Here is an 18,620-nt window from a genome sequence, read left to right as displayed (position 1 = left end):
TCTCTGGCCAGAGCAGCTGTTTCTCCGTTAGCTTTTCTTGGTCACTACAGTCCAGGATCTTGCGGGATGCTGGGTGTGGGTGTGGGTGTGGGTGTGGATGTGGGTGTGGGTGTGGATGTGGGTGTGGGGCACTGATAGTGACCAGATCACACTACCCTTTCTGTCTTCTAGCCCAGCCACTGGGAATATATCCGTGGTTAAAGATATTGTGGACAAATTGCTGAAAGGGTACGATGTCCGTCTCCGGCCTGACTTTGGAGGTATGTAGATCCTTCCATTCCTTTTGCGTTGATTGGGGGCTTGGTTCAAAGTAGACAGAGGCCCTCACCAGGTTATTGGGGCTCCCTTTGTCAGAGCTACTGTTGCTCTGTAGCTTTTGTGACAACCTTTGCAATTTCCTTCCCTTTCCTCCATTCTCCCCTGTTTCTCAGCTGGGCCAGGCAAACCGTGCCTGATCAGAGCCAGCCTCCACCAGAATCTGCCCTCAGTCCTGAGAATGATGGGGGCATGAGGAATGAAGATTGGCCTTGTCAGGAGGGGCTCTTTCTGCAGAAGTTGCTGCTGTAGACTTCCTGACCTCTCCTGACTACAAAGGTCAAGATGTTGTTCCTTGCCCCAGGATCCCATAATGTCACAGTGGCAGATCACTTATCCTGGCAAGGCCTCACCTATCTATGCCTTCTCAGGCTGAGGGATGCACGCACACAAATGTCTTGCTGTGCAATTCTTTGAGGTTCTTCCAACACGGCATGAAAAAAGCATGCCAAGGCAATCAGTTGTTTGCTTAGAAGTGTGCAGATTGGTCATCGCAAAGAGGAGGACTCCAGTGGCATCCCAAATAATCTGCGCTCAGGAAAACACTTCAGGGGCTGATCTGTTAATTGTGCGTTTTTGGTTGACGGGATGTTAGGACTGGAACTTTCGTTACTTTGTTGCAGTATACCTTTCTTCATTGTGTATTGGACATTGTCATAGTTCATGGTTGCTGTTGACTTTTTTTTCCTTTGGAAATGTTGGGTCACTTTTATATCTATTTTGCTAAGATCCTACAATATTACTACTACTACTAATAGCAGAGCTAAGAGTATTGAAAGTGTTTATGCACACTTTATAGTTTAAACATTGCTTGAGTGACAATGTACTGAGTAGGTGGTAGGATGAGGACAACAGACTGTTGCTTGCAAAAAAACCCTCTGTAGATCAGGGATCCTGGTTTAGGAGACTAACATGCTTGGAGTAAAACTAGGCTCTGGATGTGCTTGTGATATCTTAGCATAAAATGTACCAAAACAGATGGTCATTCTCCTTAACATAATCAGAGAATGCTTTATGTAGTTAAGACTGGTAAGATCATCCATACATTCTCTTATCTTCTAAAAAGGAACATATAAAAATCTAGATTGATCTAAACCATAAAGGATAATAGAAGTCAATATTTATGATACATCTGGTGATGATCATATTATATGGAAGGTGATGACATAGAATGTATTAGAGGAATTACTGTAAAGAGCATGAATTAACAAATTAAAAATTTTTAAAAATAGGATGAAGGATGTAAATGAAGGCAGTCTGATTTTGTGGAGTGGTATTGATAAATATAGGCAATTTTTCAGAGAGGTGTGAGATGGTGATAATGGGGATTACATTTCCTATCTGCTGGGAATTAATTCTACCAAGACAATTCTTGCTGTCTTGCTGATAAATACATTTGCCAGAAGGTGAAAGAAAGAACAAAGGGTCTATTATCCTAAACCAAATCCTTACTAAAAGGGATGAGTTGGTTGAAGAAGTCATGGTGACTAGTACCTTGAAGGAAAATGATTGTGTTATCCTTGAATTCATGATATCCAGGGGAGAAAGAACTAAGAAGAATCAGATCTGCCTGCTGGACTTCAAAAAAACATATTTGTTGAACTCTGAAGAAAGGTAGGTTAGATCCTATGGCTTGAAATCTCGAAGGAGAAACATGTCTAGGAACCATTGAAAATGATCACAGTTGCAAACAATTCCAAAAAGAAGAAATATGGAAGAAATATGATGGCTGAGAAGGTATCTGCATCGTATTGGTCTGTTTTTAAAAAATTCTTGGCTAGGCAACTTCAGGTCCAAGATATAATATGCTAATCTATAAGACTTGAGGAACAGGAAGAAGAACTGCAACCAAGACAATGGTCAGATAAAGTGGAGTCCAAGACAGAAGTTGAGAAAATTTGAGGAAAACTTTCAGACTTGACCCTCCCTAGTTCTCTTGAAGATAAAGGGAGGGGGGTTACATTCAGACTTATAAGATTGTCTTACAGTAACCTTATTATAAAACAGCATTAGCATTCATAATTTTAGACCAGTCTGGTCTACCTTGAAAGGCTAAGTTGGGAGATAGGATAGTAACCAGGGGTGAAATGCTCCCGGTTCGGACCAGATCGCCCGATCCGGTAGCGATGGCAGGTGGTGGTTTGGTGAACCAGCAGCAAAAATCCCTGCCCCCCCCCATGCTCAGCTGAGCCACGCAATCATCAGAGGTTTTTTTTTTTACTTTTAAAAGCATTTTTCCTTTGGCTGAAAAAATGCTTTTAAAAGTAAAAAAAAAGCTTCTGATGATCGCGCAGCTCAGCTGGGTGCTAGGAGTCTGTTTTTCCTCCCAGCAGGCTCTGCTAGCCAAACCAAAAAACGGGAGGTGAGGAGTCCATTTTTCCTCCCAGCAGGCTTCCCTGAAGCTTCCCTGAAATCTGCTGGGAGGAAAAACGCCCCCCCCCGTTTTTTGGTTTGGCTATCAGGGAAGCCTGCTGGGAGGAAAAACGGGGTGTGAGTGTGGGGGGGTTCATTTCTGAGAGAACTAGAGAGAGAGAGAGAGAGGAGGCAGGGAAGGAAGGAAGGAAGGAAGGAAGGAAGGAGGAGGAGAGGAAGGAAGGAGTACAAACCTGGCACTAGAGGCAGCTTCAGAAGATAATCCAGGGCTGGAAGGGATCTGGAGGTCATCTAGTCCAACCCAGTTCCAGCAGGACATTGCTAGTGAGTTTCTGTCTTTTGATCCCCCAGTCACATAGACACACCCACCGAGTCACATGACACCCCCACCAAGCCACGCCCACCAAGCCACACTACAGAACCAGTAGCAAAAAAATTTAGATTTCACCCCTGATAGTAACCCTTAATTTAAAATACAATGAGTATAAGAAAAGAAGATATTGCTTGGAACCCAAAGAAGAAAATTATTCTACAAAGTGCTCAGATTTGGGTGGGTGGAGCTTTCCTATTAGGAAGGATGAAAAAAATATTTGATGGAATGATAACATGAGACAAACTGTGGATAAGGAAAATTTATATAAGGAAACCATTGCTGAAAACAATGAGGATGAGAAAAATATATTGCAGAGAGGAAATGGTTAGTGGCTAGTCATATGATGAAAAAAAAAAGAAGTATTAAGATTAAAGGTGGCCAAGAAAGAAATTTACAAGTTTGATAAATTAAAAAAACCCTTCAGGCAGTGGGGAAGAGAGGTCTAAACAAGTAGTCTCTAGCAAACTGAACAGAATTAAGAATAAGATGAAATTTCAGGGATGAACCTGAAATGACGAAATGCTTGGTAAAATATTTTAGATATTTTTATGGGTTCGGAATTGAAATGGTTGCTATAAGTGATAGTGTTTCTAGTGTTATAAATAAGAAGGAAGTCACATATCCTTGTTAAATATTGAAAAATGATAAGATGGTATAGGTGGTATTAAAAAATGAATGTGGCTTCCATATGGATTAGCTTGTGAATTGTTTAGCTTGTATGAGGATGGCATCTATGGCTTATGCCAATGTGATTGTTTCCCTGTAAAAAGGAGAAAGTATCAAGAGGGGGTGAAAGGGGGTGAAATTTAGTTTGTGCCTGGGAAGATGGGAAAAGTACGAGAGTAACCATGAACAATGGTTGGGAGATGCTGTGCAGCTCCATGCCAGGCAGGGGAAATGAAGACCCACATTTTGCCCTTCAACAGGTCATTGAAAAAGATATGAATGCAAGCAACAAGCATTACTGCATGTTTGATTATTTAGAGAGAGTATATGATAAAAATAGGGCCGAATTGTTTTGGACTCAATGGATAAAGAACTGGAAAAAACACCTGGAACTTTGATGTTATATGTGCTGACACCAGTAACAATACTTTATGCCAGGCTGAAATCTGCTTACCTTCCCTACAGGTTCAGAAGTGTGCACTTGGACTCTCTGCGCATGCGCAAAGCCTTCTGTGCATGCACAGAAGGTAAAAAAACAGGTTACTTCCTGGTAACATCCGGGCGGGTGAGTGGAGCCTCGTGCTTCTGCCACTGCCAGTTCGGTACCAGTAGCATTTCACCCCTGCTTTATGCACAAAAATGGAAGGATGCTTTGATTTCCGCAATGGACAAATGGCTGCAAAAGGTGATGGTGTTGGCAGAGATGGCTGAACCGACTGCTCTGATTAAAGGAAGCAATACTTGGAAACTGCTTTTAGACTTTGTACTTGAGGTGTGAAAAATGAAAGTTTGATTTGGGGTTTTCTGATTAAATAGGTTTGATTTTGCATTTTGTTACAAAACTGCTACAATGGCTAATTTATATTATGAAGTAAAAGCAAAAAGTTGAGGTTGTATGTTATTACCTTATTCTACTGTGCCAAAAAGAGTCAGAAGTCAATGCCTTTCTCTTTCTTTTTCCTTTTACCATACACATTTTCCGCTTTCCCTTCTACTCTATTTTCTGATTATTTTCTTTCTTTCTTTCTTTGTATTTCAATATTTTATATTTCGATAAACCAGTAAGAAATTGAAATAAAAAGCTAAAATAGGGCTGAATTATAGAACATTTCGCATGAATATGAAGTTAAAGTTAGATTACTGAATGTACTATAAACAATCCATGATGGAAATACAACATGGTGAGAATAAATATAAGGGCTGAAAAGTAATGTCTCCATTATTATAATTCACTACCAGATGCTAGTGCTGGCTTCTCAGAAACTCTGGTGTGTGTGCGTATGTGTGTGTGTGTGTGTGTGTTAGTATTTGTTCTTTCACTTCAGTTGGTGGGAAATTGCTGTGCGGAAAGATTGTGTTGCTGTTATTTGTGAAATGAAAGCTTGGAATGAGTACTCATCAGTGTACATGACATTTTTGGCTGTTGAAGGAGTCTCTTCAATTGAGGTTCACTGTTGAATGCTGCTTGTCTATAGTGATGACTGTGTGGATTTGGGTAATGTGTGTTGCTTGGCTAAAAATAAAAATAATTAAGAATTAAAGATAGTGAACTGAGAGGAGCCAATTTTATGGTCAGAAATGAATGCTGTAGATGACCTACGGCAGCAGCCTCTGAGTTCCACGTGAGAAAGTCAGATGAATCAATTAGGAACAATCAACAGATAAAGGGAAATTGCTGTCCAACATAGCATTTCACAGGAACGGTCATGATGGTCACATTATGGATCTTCTTCAATATCAGAAGATTTGCTCCAGATGGATTCCTTGAATGCTATAGCAGGGATGAGCGCTTCAAGACTAAATTTGCCAGCAATTATTGTCAACACCGTAAGAATGAATGTAAGGAACTGCTTCATAGCATTGTGACAGCCAACAAAATGTAGTTTTTTGGCATGCAGATGTGGTTATTTGACTGGATTTCTTTGAATAGAATAGAATGGAATTTTTTAGTGGCCAAGTGTGATTGGACACACAAGGAATTTGTCTTGGTGCATATGCTCTCAGTGTACATAAAAGAAAATATCCTCTGAAGTCTGTGTCTGTCCTGTTGGGTTCAGAACCAAACCAGACAGTTATAGAGATGCAGATGACGGACTCAATAATAATCTGGAGCTGTTATCAACTCAGAATGGTACAGTGCAACACTCAAAATGTTGTAGCAATGATTAAGCAGAGTTTGGAAGTATCAGAAGTAAGTTTTATTGCTATATGGCCTCACACCTTATGAGCCATCCAAGAGGCAACTCTGAAGTTGGATCTGTCTTACCCATCAGACATACAGGCCAGACGTGGCCCCCTGTATTTCACCATTCCCATGAAATGAAGGAATACCTTCATGGGCATCTATTTAACTCAGAGGAAGAGGCGGAGGGGACTTTCAGGGCCTGGTGGAAGACACAAATGTGGAGTTCTTTAGTGATGCCTTTAAGAAACTTGTCCATCCCCTGTACAGCAAATGGTGGTAACTGTGTGGACAAGTATGGTAAATAGAAGTAACAAAAGAGTTCATTTCAAGAATTATTTCCTGTTTCGTTTATTATACTTATATAAATCAAAGTTATGGAGATGGAGACATTTCCTCTCCTTCAATCCTCCTGGAAAGTTTTGGGAATGATTCAGTACTGGAGTAAGTAAAGGCATCAAGGACATTTGTTGCCCTCTAGATTGCGTAGCGTGTTTGTGGATCAATGTATCAAAAGTGCTTGTGGTCATTAGAAGTTGGCTGGAAATTTGAATATTTTTTCTATGCAGAAAACGTTGCTGGCCAACAACCCAAATAATTTGTAGCGGATGTTACATATTGAGGGATGCAACAAGAAGTATTAATTGGAATTTATTGCTTAAAAGACCCAAGTAGTTGTGTTTGATAGAGGAAAAAATGAGCGAACCATTACAAGTTATATATCAGTTGAGAGCTGAATCCAGTTGTGAATTCTTACACTTTGACAAGTTGTTTATTACAGCTGAAAACACAGAGGGAGGAATTTTAAGATGTGCAAATGATAGTAGAACTGCAGACTGTTGAAGGTATTTGGAAGAACAAGGCGAAGAGGTCAAGAGAGAATTAGTTATGAACGAACTGTGTCTTGAAGACAAAAATGAATGACCAATGAAAAGAAGTACTGAGGCAGTTTAATCATATGGGGAGAATGAATGAGAATGGAATGTCCACACAAATATATGAAGGAAGGTGAATGGGAGGAAAGAAAGGGAAAAGGCCTTGAAAAGTTTAAAAAATATAAATCAATGTTTGAAGTAGAAGATGGATGCATAAAGCAAGCAAGGATGGAAAGAAACACATTGTAAACGGTGCTGGAACAGAATAGCTTGCTTTAATAAAACTTGCTTTATTTATTTGATTTATTGCTCCCCCAATCCCAAATAAATAACGTCCATGGCAGAGATGAAATGCTCCCGGTTCGGACCAGATCGGCCGATCCAGTAGTGATGGCGGCAGGTGGTCCAGAAAACCAGTGGTAAAAATCCCTGCCCACCCACCCCCCGCCCATACCCAGCTGAGTCGTCAGCTTTTTTCTACTTTTAAAAGCATTTTTACTACAACCTCTTTGGCCAAACAGGCTGTAAAAAAAATGCTTTTTTTTTGCGCGCCGAATTGCGCGCCACAGCAGATCACCCCACTTCCATGTGCGCTGTTCTACTTACCCCAAGTCTCCTGCACTGCACATGCACCTCGCATTTGGTGCATGGTATGTAATATACATGCGCACGCAGTACACATGCGCAGCCAGCGAACCAGTAGTAAACCGGTTCAGATTTCACCACTGGTCCATGGTAACATATTTAAAATTCATAAAAACAAAAGACCAAAATAAAGCATTGTGTGATGTATATGCATGTGTGTATTACAGTTTTATACATAAAGTCTTATTACAGAAGTTGGACCCTGAAGTTGAGAGGGTTACCGGAGATTGTGCTCATAGTAGAAGTGAGACCTGACTCTGATTCCTATCTCGGTTTCAGGATCGCTCTCCATCCCATTTGAATGGTCAAGTCTGCAGCACTTAAAACCCCTTTAGGAAATCATGTTTTCAGCTCACATAATTTCTGGCCCAGAAATAGTTAGTCAGTCCTCCAAATATTGAAATGGAAACAACAGATCTGCGATTCAGTACAAGGGACTCAGATATTTAAAGGAGTCCAGAGGGTCCTTCTTCCAGAAAGGGGTCCGGTTTTCAGCCATACAGTAGGATGCCTGGAGTCAAGAAAGTGGGTTGATCACCAAGTGCTTAAACACCCTCTTCGCTCTTGGAGGCTGCAGAGAAAAGGGTGGACTTGCAAGGATTTGACAAGCTTTTATGGGAAGAAGGCTACTGTCTGAACTTCATGGCAGGTCCCCTCCCCTCCACCTCTGTGGTGCTACAGGATATGCTTCAGTCCTTCCTTTCTCAAGCAAAAAGAGGCAAAATTAATTCAAGGTTTAAATCTGATTATTTGGAGTTCTCAGTGGTGCCTAAGCACATTAGAATAGAATTAGAATAGAATTTTTTATTAGCCAAGTGTGATTGGACAAAAGGAATTTGTCTTGGTGCATATGCTCTTGGTGTACATAAAAGAAAAGATACGTTCATCAAGATCATAAGGTAAATCATTAGTGAAAGCTGGAGGCATGTCTCAGTTTCAGGGCACAGTATTAGCCCCATCTACGAACCCCAAAGCTATTCCATAATGTGGAATTCTTTTGTGTAAGTCAAGGACCCCTCCTGCTCATGTGTTAGCCTCCTATGGCTGCAGCGGAGAGTAATGTGGGCAGGCTTTATAACACTCCCGTGATGGCTGGACAATGCTACAATAAGCCTTGAAAAGTTTAAAAAATATAAATCAATGTTTGAAGTAGAAGATGGATGCATAAAGCAAGCAAGGATGGAAAGAAACACATTGTGAATGGTGAATAAAGCACTAATGAACCAAGATAGACTGGAGTAGGGTAAGATATGTCCTTTATGAGGTCATCCTGTTGGGGTTCAATGCTGCTTCCAGAAGAGAGTTGTCCTTTTGCCCTTACTCATCCAGTGCATGGTCCTCTCTAGGTTGATCTGGCGGGCCTCTCTTCCTAGGTTGCAACAATATGGAGGAGTATTGTCAGATCTCTTTGCCTCTTCCAGTGGGATAGTCGGCTGTGGGCTGGGAGAGTGTTTGGCTTTGGTTCTAATCCTGTGCTAGGGCCTGTCTGAACTGTACAAAGAACTCACAACTTTCTCTTTGGGGGGGGGTGAAACATGACTGGTCTTGATTTATAGGGCATGGAAACATCCCAGCTAAAGGGCAGCTCTCCTTTTGTGAAAGCATTAGAATTGTGCCAAGAGAAATGAGCTATACTTTCTGCAAATATTCATCAACACATTTTAAATTATTGCGTTATACTGTACTGTTGTTTTATATATATATTTTTACCTGATTGATTTATTGTTCACCACCAGAGTCATGTCTGAGAGATGGGCAGCTATATAATTAATTAATATATCAATCTCCAAAAGGGTTCCTCTGATGAACATGAAACAACTGATTGTTGTGCTATTTCCATAGCATATGGTAATTGTTTATGGAGATTCTCAGTCATCCAGGTCATGGTTGTCCCAAAGGTGCTTTTTCAAGAGGCAACTGGACTTTCTGGTTTTTCTTTGAAGAAGCTTCTTGGATGAAAAGTGAAACGTCTTCAAAGAAAATCCAGAAAGTCCAGTTGCCTCTTGAAAAAGCACTTTTGGGACAATAATGGTAATGGCATATAAAATGAATTGTTTATGTTGACCCTTTAAATTTACTGTGTATTGTATTTTACTGAGCCTAATCTTCAGGAGTTATAGATCCAGTCAGAAAAATCAAAGAGAAGTTCCTTCAGCCAGTGCCCAAACTTTTCTGAAAATTGGCATTATATCACTGGATGACCTAAGACAGGAGGTCTCCTCTGATGGCCCATTTGAATCTGCTGCAAGCATTCAGCAACTATGGGCAACACTAATAAGGAGGTGCTGAGCAAAAGCTTTTAATTAATCAAATGTACAACCCATGTACTTAGTGGAGTGGTACAGCAGAATATATTTTAAAAGCAAAGTGAAATAAGATAAGAACTTCATCAGCCGAGGGCCCAAGGTAGGGGTGGGGGGTGGCGGTTGTAATTAAGGAAGATCTAGAGCCGAGGGAGGCCACTGTTCCTCAGATTGCCGGCTGTGAATCCCTCTATGTGAGGTGGGGCCATAGGAATCAGTTGGGCTTATTGATCGCATACCTGGCTCCTTGCTGCGTGACCACAGCCCTGCCCGAGCTGTTGGAGGTACTTGCCGCGGTGGCGGTTGAGACCCCCAGACTTATAGTCATGGGGGATTTCAACCTACCATCAGCTGGCTTGTTATCGACTGCAGCTTGGGAGTTCCAGGCTTCCATGACGGCCTTGGACCTGATTCGAGTAAATGATGGCCCTACACACATGGGGGGAGGCACGCTGGACTTGATTTATATCTCTGGACAGTGGTTAAATGATCTGGAATTAGATGATGTAGTAACAGAACCAATGTCATGGTCCGATCATTTTCTCCTTCGCCTAGACTTCCGAACCGCCACTCACCATCGCAGGGAGACGGAACCTATACGTTGGTTCCGTCCCAGGCGCCTGATGGACCCTGAGAGGTTCCTGACGGAGCTTGGGCCATTCCCTGAGGATCTGGCCCATGGCACGACTGAGGAACTAGTCACGGCCTGGGAACAGGCCGCGGCTGGGGCCCTGGACTGTGTTGCGCCTTTGCGGCCTCTGACCCGGCGCAGATCTCGTCTGGCCCCTTGGTTCTCTGAGGGGCTGAGGGAGATGAAACGCCAGAGAAGACGCCTAGAGAGCACCTGGAGGTCCAGTCGTTCCGAAGCTGATCGGACATAGTTAGGTCCTATTCTAGGACCTACCTGGTGGCAATGAGGGAGGCGAGGCGTTCCTACGCCTCCACCCTCATTGCGTCGGCAGATAACCGCCCGCCGCCCCAGCTGGTGACCCGCCTCCTTCATCAGGAGGTGCGGGATGACCCTTGCAGGACGTGCCGAGGAGTTTAGTGGTTATCTATACGATAAAATCGCTCAGCTCCGGGATGGTCTGGACCGAAATTGGGATGATCCAAGCGAGGGAGAGGAGGCACGTCTTGTTGAGCCTGTTTGGGATGAGTTTGACCCTGTGGCTCCCGAGGACGTGGACAGGTTGTTGGGGAGGCTTCACGCCACTACATGTTTACTGGACCCGTGTCCTTCCTGGCTGGTACTGGCCACTCAGGAGGTGACACGAGGCTGGCTCCAGAGGATTATCAATGCTTCTTTGTTGGATGGGGTTTTCCCTGCCGCCTTGAAAGAGGCGGTGGTGAGACCCCTCCTCAAGAAGCCCTCTTTGGACCCAGCTATTTTGGGTAATTATCGTCCAGTCTCCAACCTTCGCTTTGTTGCGAAGGTTGTAGAGAGTGCTGTGGCGCGACAGCTACCCCAGTACCTGGATGAATCCGTCTATCTAGACCCGTTCCAGTCCGGCTTCCGACCCGGATACAGCACGGAGACAGCTTTGGTCGCATTGGTGGATGATCTCTGGAGGGACAGGGACAGGGGTTACTCCTCTGCCCTGGTCCTATTAGATCTCTCAGCGGCTTTTGATACCATCGACCATGGTATCTTGCTGCGCCGGTTGGGGGGATTGGGAGTGGGAGGCACCCTGTATCGGTGGTTCTCCTCCTATCTCTCCGACCGGGCGCAGACGGTGTTGACAGGGGGCAGAGGTCGACGCGAGGTGCCTCACTTGTGGGGTGCCGCGGGGTCGATTCTCTCGCCTTCTGTTCAACATCTATATGAAGCCGTTGGGTGAGATCATCAGTGGCTTCGGGTGAGTTACCAGCTGTACGCTGATGACACTCAGCTGTATTTTTCCACCCCGGCCACCCCAATGAAGTTGTTGAAGTGCTGTCCCGGTGTTTGGAAGCCGTACGGGTCTGGATGGGGAGAAACAGGCTCAAGCTTAATCCCTCCAAGACGGAGTGGCTGTGGATGCCGGCATCCCGATTCAGTCAGCTGCAGCCGCAGCTGGCTGTTGGAGGCGAGTTATTGGCCCCAAAGGATAGGGTGCGCAACTTAGGTGTCCTCCTGGATGGACGGCTGTCGGTTGAAGACCATTTGGCGGCCGCTCCAGGAGGGCCTTCCACCAGGTTCGCCTGGTTCGGCAGTTGCGCCCCTTCCTTGATCGGGATGCCTTGTGCACAGTCACTCACGCGCTCGTTACCTCTCGCTTGGATTATTGTAATGCTCTCTATATGGGGCTCCCCTTGAAGTGCACTCGGAGGCTTCAGTTAGTCCAGAATGCAGCTGTGTGGGTGATAGAGGGAGCTTCGCGTAGCTCCCACGTAACACCGCTCCTGCGCAGACTGCACTGGCTACCTGTGGCCTTTCGAGTGCAGTTTGTGTTGGTTACGACCTTTAAAGCGCTCCATGGCTTAGGGCCTGGGTACTTACGGGACCGCCTGCTGTTACCATATGCCTCCCACCGACCCGTACGCTCTCACAGAGAGGGACTTCTCAGGGTGCCATCCGCCAAGCAATGTCGGCTGGCGGCCCCGAGGGGAAGGTCCTTCTCTGTGGGGGCTCCCACACTTTGGAACGAACTTCCCCCGGGCTTACGCCAAATACCTGACCTTCGGACCTTCCGCCGCGAACTGAAGACACATCTTTTCATTCGCGCGGGGCTGGCTTAAATTTTAAATTTTAAATTACATAAATTTTATCAATTTTAAATTTTTTACTAATTTTAAATGGGGTTTTGGTTTTTATAAATTTTTAAAGTTCTAGGCTAATTATAATAAGTTTTTTAACTTGCATTTTAAATTGTATACTGTAGTGTCTGTATTTTATTGTTGCCTGTACACCGCCCTGAGTCCTTCGGGAGAAGGGCGGTATAAAAATCAAATAAATAATAATAAAAAATAACTGAACAATTCCCACCCCGCAAATGTAGAAGTAAAAACTAGTCTGAGAGAAGCACACAAGAGTCAGATGAAGCCCACTCCATCCTAGATCGGAACAGTCTTTTATCCTCCTAACGCAAACTTCTGGCCGCTATCCAATCCGTACACCAGGCATCATAAGAACTGAGCTCCTAATTAGGTTGGTCTGCTTCCTGAGTGACCCTTACTATTATATTTCAAAAACTAATCAGAAGTAAAACCTGGTAATTTGCTTCCCTCTTGCAGGTTTCCACTAGCCATCCCCTCTTGATCCAGCTTCACCCACTTGGCTTTCCATCTCTTCCAATCATCCCACCGTCTGTTCCTCACCCTCTCCTGCATGTTTCAGAGCTGTACTGCAGAGCTGAGGGGTCCTACTGGCTCACTTTCATCCAGATCCTTCTCTAACCTTCTGCATTCTATCATGGGTTTCTTCTCTTCTTACACCCAAGCTAAACCAACCAATCCCTGCCACCATCTTTTTTCATGCTGTTGATTTCTTCCCTCTGTAACCTCATTATTCTTCCTACTCTGCCATCACCTCACTTGGAGACATACGGAACATTTGGGGGAAGGAGTGGGTGACAACAACTGTAAGAGCTGTCTGCTACAAACCTCATTTATCTTCCCAGGCTTTCTAGTGTTTAGAGTGGATACTTCTTGTCCTTACTGCATGGATGCTAGAAGGCCTCTGCAGCCTAGTGATATTCCAGAGTCTGCTGCTGCTAAGGTGCATTTGGAACCACTGATCAGCGACTGTAGGAACGTGATGTTTTTCAAGTAGATCTTTTAACTAAAATAACTCTCAGCTATTAAGTCAGTGAATGACACGGGGCAGTTGCAAAATCAGTCACTTCTGCTGGCCAAGCAAATCTCCAGCCGGGTGTGATAATATACAAGGGGAGAATGAAGATGACTGTTCATCTGTGATTATCTTGAAGAAAACCTGCTGTTCTCTATAGACAGATCCCTATTTTCAGGTGTGAAATATGAGGAAAGTATATAGGGTGCCCACTACCATCAGGAGACTTATGCAGACTGTTAGTTCCTGGCGGAGCTTCCTTTGCGAAGCATCCAGGATCAAAGCTAGAGGCTGATGAAGTTTACATAGAAGAATTAATCTTTCTGTTTCTGTCTGACTAATTTCAGACAAAACAAATCCATGGAGTGTTCTCAGACTAGGGAACCGCAACTTTTCCCAGTCCGAGTCATGCATTTGGCTTCTCGGTGTGTGCAGGGAGTCTCTTTGCCAAAAGGAAATAGGCCAGGATAAAAACTACACCTGTCTGCATGGGCTTCCACCCGTATCTCAGCACTCTGCACACATTTCTATGTTCCTTACTTCTAGTCCATTTCTGTCAGCCCTTTGAGGTAGGCAAGATAAAGAAACAGGGGCTGTTAGGTGTCTTGAAATGTGCTGTATTGCAGTTAGGGTCTTCTTGTAACAGTCGTAAAAGCCTGCTAAAACTTCAGCTTATACATAATGCAAAAGGTGGAATTGTTCTGAGTTTCTTTCGACTTAAATGTATTTGTGATAAGGCTTGACGTAGTCCTGACCTTTTTCTGAATCAAACTCATATTCCATCATACATATTGACTAAAGTTCTCTGTTCAAATTATAAAGTTATGAAAATTTGTGATATCATAACACAATGTACAAAAAGCAATGAATAATAACACTGTGAAGTTATATACCGTATGCAAGCCATCCAAGAGCAGGGCAGGACTTTCGAAGCCAACTGATTTGAAAGTAAAACGAAGGCATTCAAGAACTGAGGTATCATTCCAGGCACTGACAAGGTATCAGCAGCAGATTCCCTGCACTCCACTCCTAAGAAGGGATCGTCTCCTCTCCTGGAGGAGGGTCTCTGTTGGAAATAAATTTCAGCCAACAAACCTTGGGTCAATGAATACAAAGAGACTTTATTAAAAGAAAATAATAAAAGCAACTTTGCAAAATAGAGTGGTATCCCAGCAGAGACCTCAACAAAGGAGTTTGAGCCAGGAAGCCACATCTGAAATTTCAAAAGCATCACATTTTATAGTTCCCTGTCCCAATGCGGCCCCCCAATGCCCCTCCTACATCGACCCAGTGACCGATCCCCACTAATCAGTGATGCTTTCAGAGACAACATCATCTCTTTCTCTAACTATATGTTCATCAACACCTCCCTATAACTACCCATAAAATATTTTGCAAGCATGGCTCTTCCTTATCTCTATTGCCTTGGCATTAAGGAATATCCCTTTAGTTGGGCCTCTTTCTAACAGGCATCAAACAAAGAAGATTTATTCTAACGCAACATTATTACATTTTCAGCATGTCTTTTCTCCAACTATCTTAAAGAAGAATAATGTTTAACAAATTTAACAGAGTATCAGAGCTGGAAGGGACCCTGCAGGTCATTGCATTGGACATTGCGCATGTCCAAGATGGCACCGCGCTGCTGATTTGGGGAATGCGGCAGTGAGCCTTTTCGGGCCGGCCTGAGCCAGGGGGGACCCTTTGGAGATCTTGGGTCCCCCGCCCGGGTGATGGAGCATCTCCCCAGCTGGGGGATGTGCGGAGGGCTTCGGATGACCACAGGCAAGGCCGGCCGGAGCGATTTTCTCCGGCGGCCTGGCCAGGCCTGGTCCGGCGATTGGTCGGGCGGCGCCGGTGTTGGTGCCGGCACCATTGGGCGTCGGCAGAGTGCGACGGGGGACAGCGGTAGCGGCTGTAGCAGCGTGTGTTTCCCGCTGCAATGGTGCTGCGGCGGCCCCCGGGGTTGCTCTGTGCGGACGGGGATGCCAATGACGCTGACGGGGGTGCCTTCCCCTTTTAGAGAGCCGGCCAGGTCGTGAAGGGTGAGCATGATGGCCTCGACATCAGCGTTGGCGTTGGCGGGGAGAAGTGGCGGCAGTGGTGACGGCGACGGTGTTGGGGCGCTGATGCTGGTGCCCCGGCAGGGGCGTGGTCCTGGTCGCTGCGGGTCCCCAGCGACGACGATGGTGACGATGGTGGAGCGAAGATCCGTGCTACAGAGATCCCCCAGGTGGAGCCCATGGAATCCATGGATTTTTGGGGACTCCCCTCCCCCCCACAGACCACCCATGGATTGCCCATAGAACCCCACCGAGCCTCAGACTGCTTTCCATTGGCGGCCAAATTAGTGGCCACAATTTTCGAGGCTACGGTGGGGATGTTGGGATGTTGGGATGTTGGGTTGTTGTTGGTGGTAAGTGGTTGGATAAGGCGGTGACTATACCATCTGCTGCCTGAGACTGATTTCCATCGACTTGTTCCCACCTGGAGAGCTGGCGGTTCCATCTCAACCGGCTAGGATGGGACTATCCGCCAGCTTTCATCACGTGGACTTTTTCTGCGGCTGACCTTCTTGGCCTGCAAGATTCCCCCCTCTCGCAGGTTTGGCCCTCCACATTATTGAGGACCCACCTTGATGACGGGTTTTGGAATCCTGAGAGGTGGCATGCTAAAGATAGGAAACTTAGGGGATTTTTAACTAAGTGTTTTAAGGGGATTTTTAAGGGGAGTTTTAAGGGGATTTTTAAGGGGAGGGAGTGTAACGATGGGTTTGGGGGTGGTATAATAAGCCCTTCGGGGGGTGGGATAAAGGGCGGGCCAGATTCTGTGAGTGCTCGCGTCGCAGATAGTACAGGTTTGGAGACGGGAATAGAGGCGGGTGCTCGTGCACCAGAGGGCCTTTCCATCGGCACTGTAACTGGGAGGGGCAGATATGGCGGAAGCAGGGGACCGTATCATGTTTGGGGAGTGCGGGATCGTTATTTGCGAACGATCCCACACTCCGGTCCCTCTGACTTTTCCCGTATCCCGGGTGGCCAGGAGCCTCAGGACCTGGATCTCCAGCTGATGCTATGCAATGCCAGGTCCGTTGTAAATAAAGCCCCCCTCATTTACGATCTCATACAGGAGGGGAGTACGGACCTTATTGGCATTTCAGAGACCTGGTTGGGCACGGAAGGAGGGGTACCCTTTATAGAAATGTGCCCACCGGGTTTCTCTGCGTTCCATCAGCCGAGGACCCAGGGTGGGGGGGTGGCGGTTGTTATTAACAAGGGTCTGCAGCCGAGGGAGGCCACTGTACCACAGATAGCCAGCTGTGAATCCCTCTTTGTGAAGTGGGGTCGAGGGATACAGGTGGGCCTGCTGATCATGTACCTGGCTCCTTGTGGCATGACAGCAGCCCTGCCTGAGCTGCTGGAGGTGATAGCCGGGCTGGCGGTTGATATCCTTAGACTTATTGTTATGGGGGATTTCAACCTGCCATCGCTTGGCGAGGCATCAGCAGCAGCTCAGGAGTTCAGAGCCTCCATGACAGCCTTAGACCTGATCCAATTAGTTGAGGGTCCCACTCACATTGGAGAAAACACGCTGGACTTAATTTTTGTCTCTGGACAGTGGCTGAGTGATTTAGATGTAAGGGAATTAGTCATTCTACTGTTGTCATGGTTGGATCACTCTCTTCTTCGACTAGACCTTCGAACTGCCTATCCCCATCCAGGGAGTCGGAACCAATACGTTGGTTCCGTCCCAGGCGCCTGATGGATCCGGAGAGGTTCCTGACGGAGCTTGGGCCTATTCCTGAGGCCCTAGCCCACAACTCGGCTGAGGAACTCATCGCCGCCTGGGAAAGGGCGGCGGTGGGGGCCTTGGACCGTGTCGTGCCTTTGTGGCCTCTGACCTGGCACTGTTCTCAACCGGCTCCTTGGTTTTCTGAGGAGCTGAGAGAGATGAAGCGCCGGAAAAGACGCCTGGAGAGTGACTGGAGAGCCAGCCATTCCGATTCGGATCGAACACTAGTAAGGTCTCATATTCAGACCTATCTAGTGGCAATAAGGGCAGCAAAATGGGAGTATTTCGCCGCTTTCATTGCATTGGCAGATAATCGCCCAGCCGCCTTGTTTAGGGTGACCCACTCCCTTCTCTCTCAGGGGGCTAGGGAGGACCCCTTGCAAGGTCGTGCTGAGGATTTTGGACAGTATCTGCACGATAAAATTGCTCAGATTTGGGAGGGGCTGGACACAGACTGGGTAGATTCAGACGAGGGGACGGGAGCAGGTCTTGAGGTTGTCAGCTGGGAGGAGTTTGATCCTGTGGCTCCCGAGGACATGGACAGGATACTGAGGAGGTTGAGAGCAACCACATGTTTACTGGACCCGTGTCCCTCCTGGTTGGTACTGGCCACACAGGAGGTTACACGAGGCTGGCTTCAGGGAATTATTAATGCTTCTTTGAGAGAGGGTGTCTTTCCGACCGCCTTGAAAGAGGCGGTGGTGAGCCCTCCTCAAGAAGCCTTCCCTGGATCCGGCTGTTTTAGCGAACTACCGTCCGGTCTCCAACCTTTGCTTTGTGGCGAAGGTTGTTGAGAGTGTGGTTGCATACCAGCTCCCTCTGTACCTGGATGAAACCGTCTATCTGGACCTGTTCCAGTCCGGTTTCCGACCTGGGTACAGCACAGAGATGGCTTTGGTCGCATTGGTGGATGATCTCTGGAGGGCCCGGGACAGGGGCTGTTCCTCTGCCCTGGTCCTATTGGATCTCTCGGCGGCTTTTGATACCATCAACCATGGTATCCTGCTGTGGCGGCTAGAGGGGTTAGGGGTGGGAGGCACCGTTTTTCGGTGGTTCTCCTCCTTCCTCTCGGGCCGGTTGCAGACGGTGTTGGCGGGGGGGCAGAGGTCAACCGCAACGCACCTCCTATGTGGGGTGCCACAGGGGTCAGTCCTCTCGCCCCTCTTGTTCAACATCTATATGAAGCCACTGGGCGAGATCATCCGTGGTTTTGGGGTGAGTTGTCATCTGTACGCTGATGATACGCTGCTGTACATTTCCACCCCAAACCACCCCAACGAAGCCGTCGAAGTGATGTCCCGGTGTCTGGAGGCCATGCAGGTCTGGA

The 18,620-nt window shown here is 46.1% G+C and overlaps 1 protein-coding gene across 2 annotated transcripts in view; it reads left to right on the top strand.

Moving 5' to 3' along the window:
* The window catches only part of LOC131183850 (gamma-aminobutyric acid receptor subunit beta-4), a 68,964-nt gene that overhangs the window by 4,297 nt on the left and 46,047 nt on the right, over nucleotides 1-18,620 (top strand). For both annotated transcript variants that reach the window (XM_058154570.1, XM_058154572.1), the window contains exon 2: nucleotides 172-260. In XM_058154570.1, the coding sequence (XP_058010553.1) occupies nucleotides 172-260 (89 nt within the window). The remainder of the gene's footprint in view (nucleotides 1-171; nucleotides 261-18,620) is intronic.

Source organism: Ahaetulla prasina, chromosome 11 (assembly GCF_028640845.1).
Source record: "Ahaetulla prasina isolate Xishuangbanna chromosome 11, ASM2864084v1, whole genome shotgun sequence".
NCBI lineage: Eukaryota > Metazoa > Chordata > Lepidosauria > Squamata > Colubridae > Ahaetulla > Ahaetulla prasina.
The sequence above is the reverse complement of the archived record's forward strand: the minus strand, read 5'-3'. Positions and strand labels throughout refer to the sequence as shown.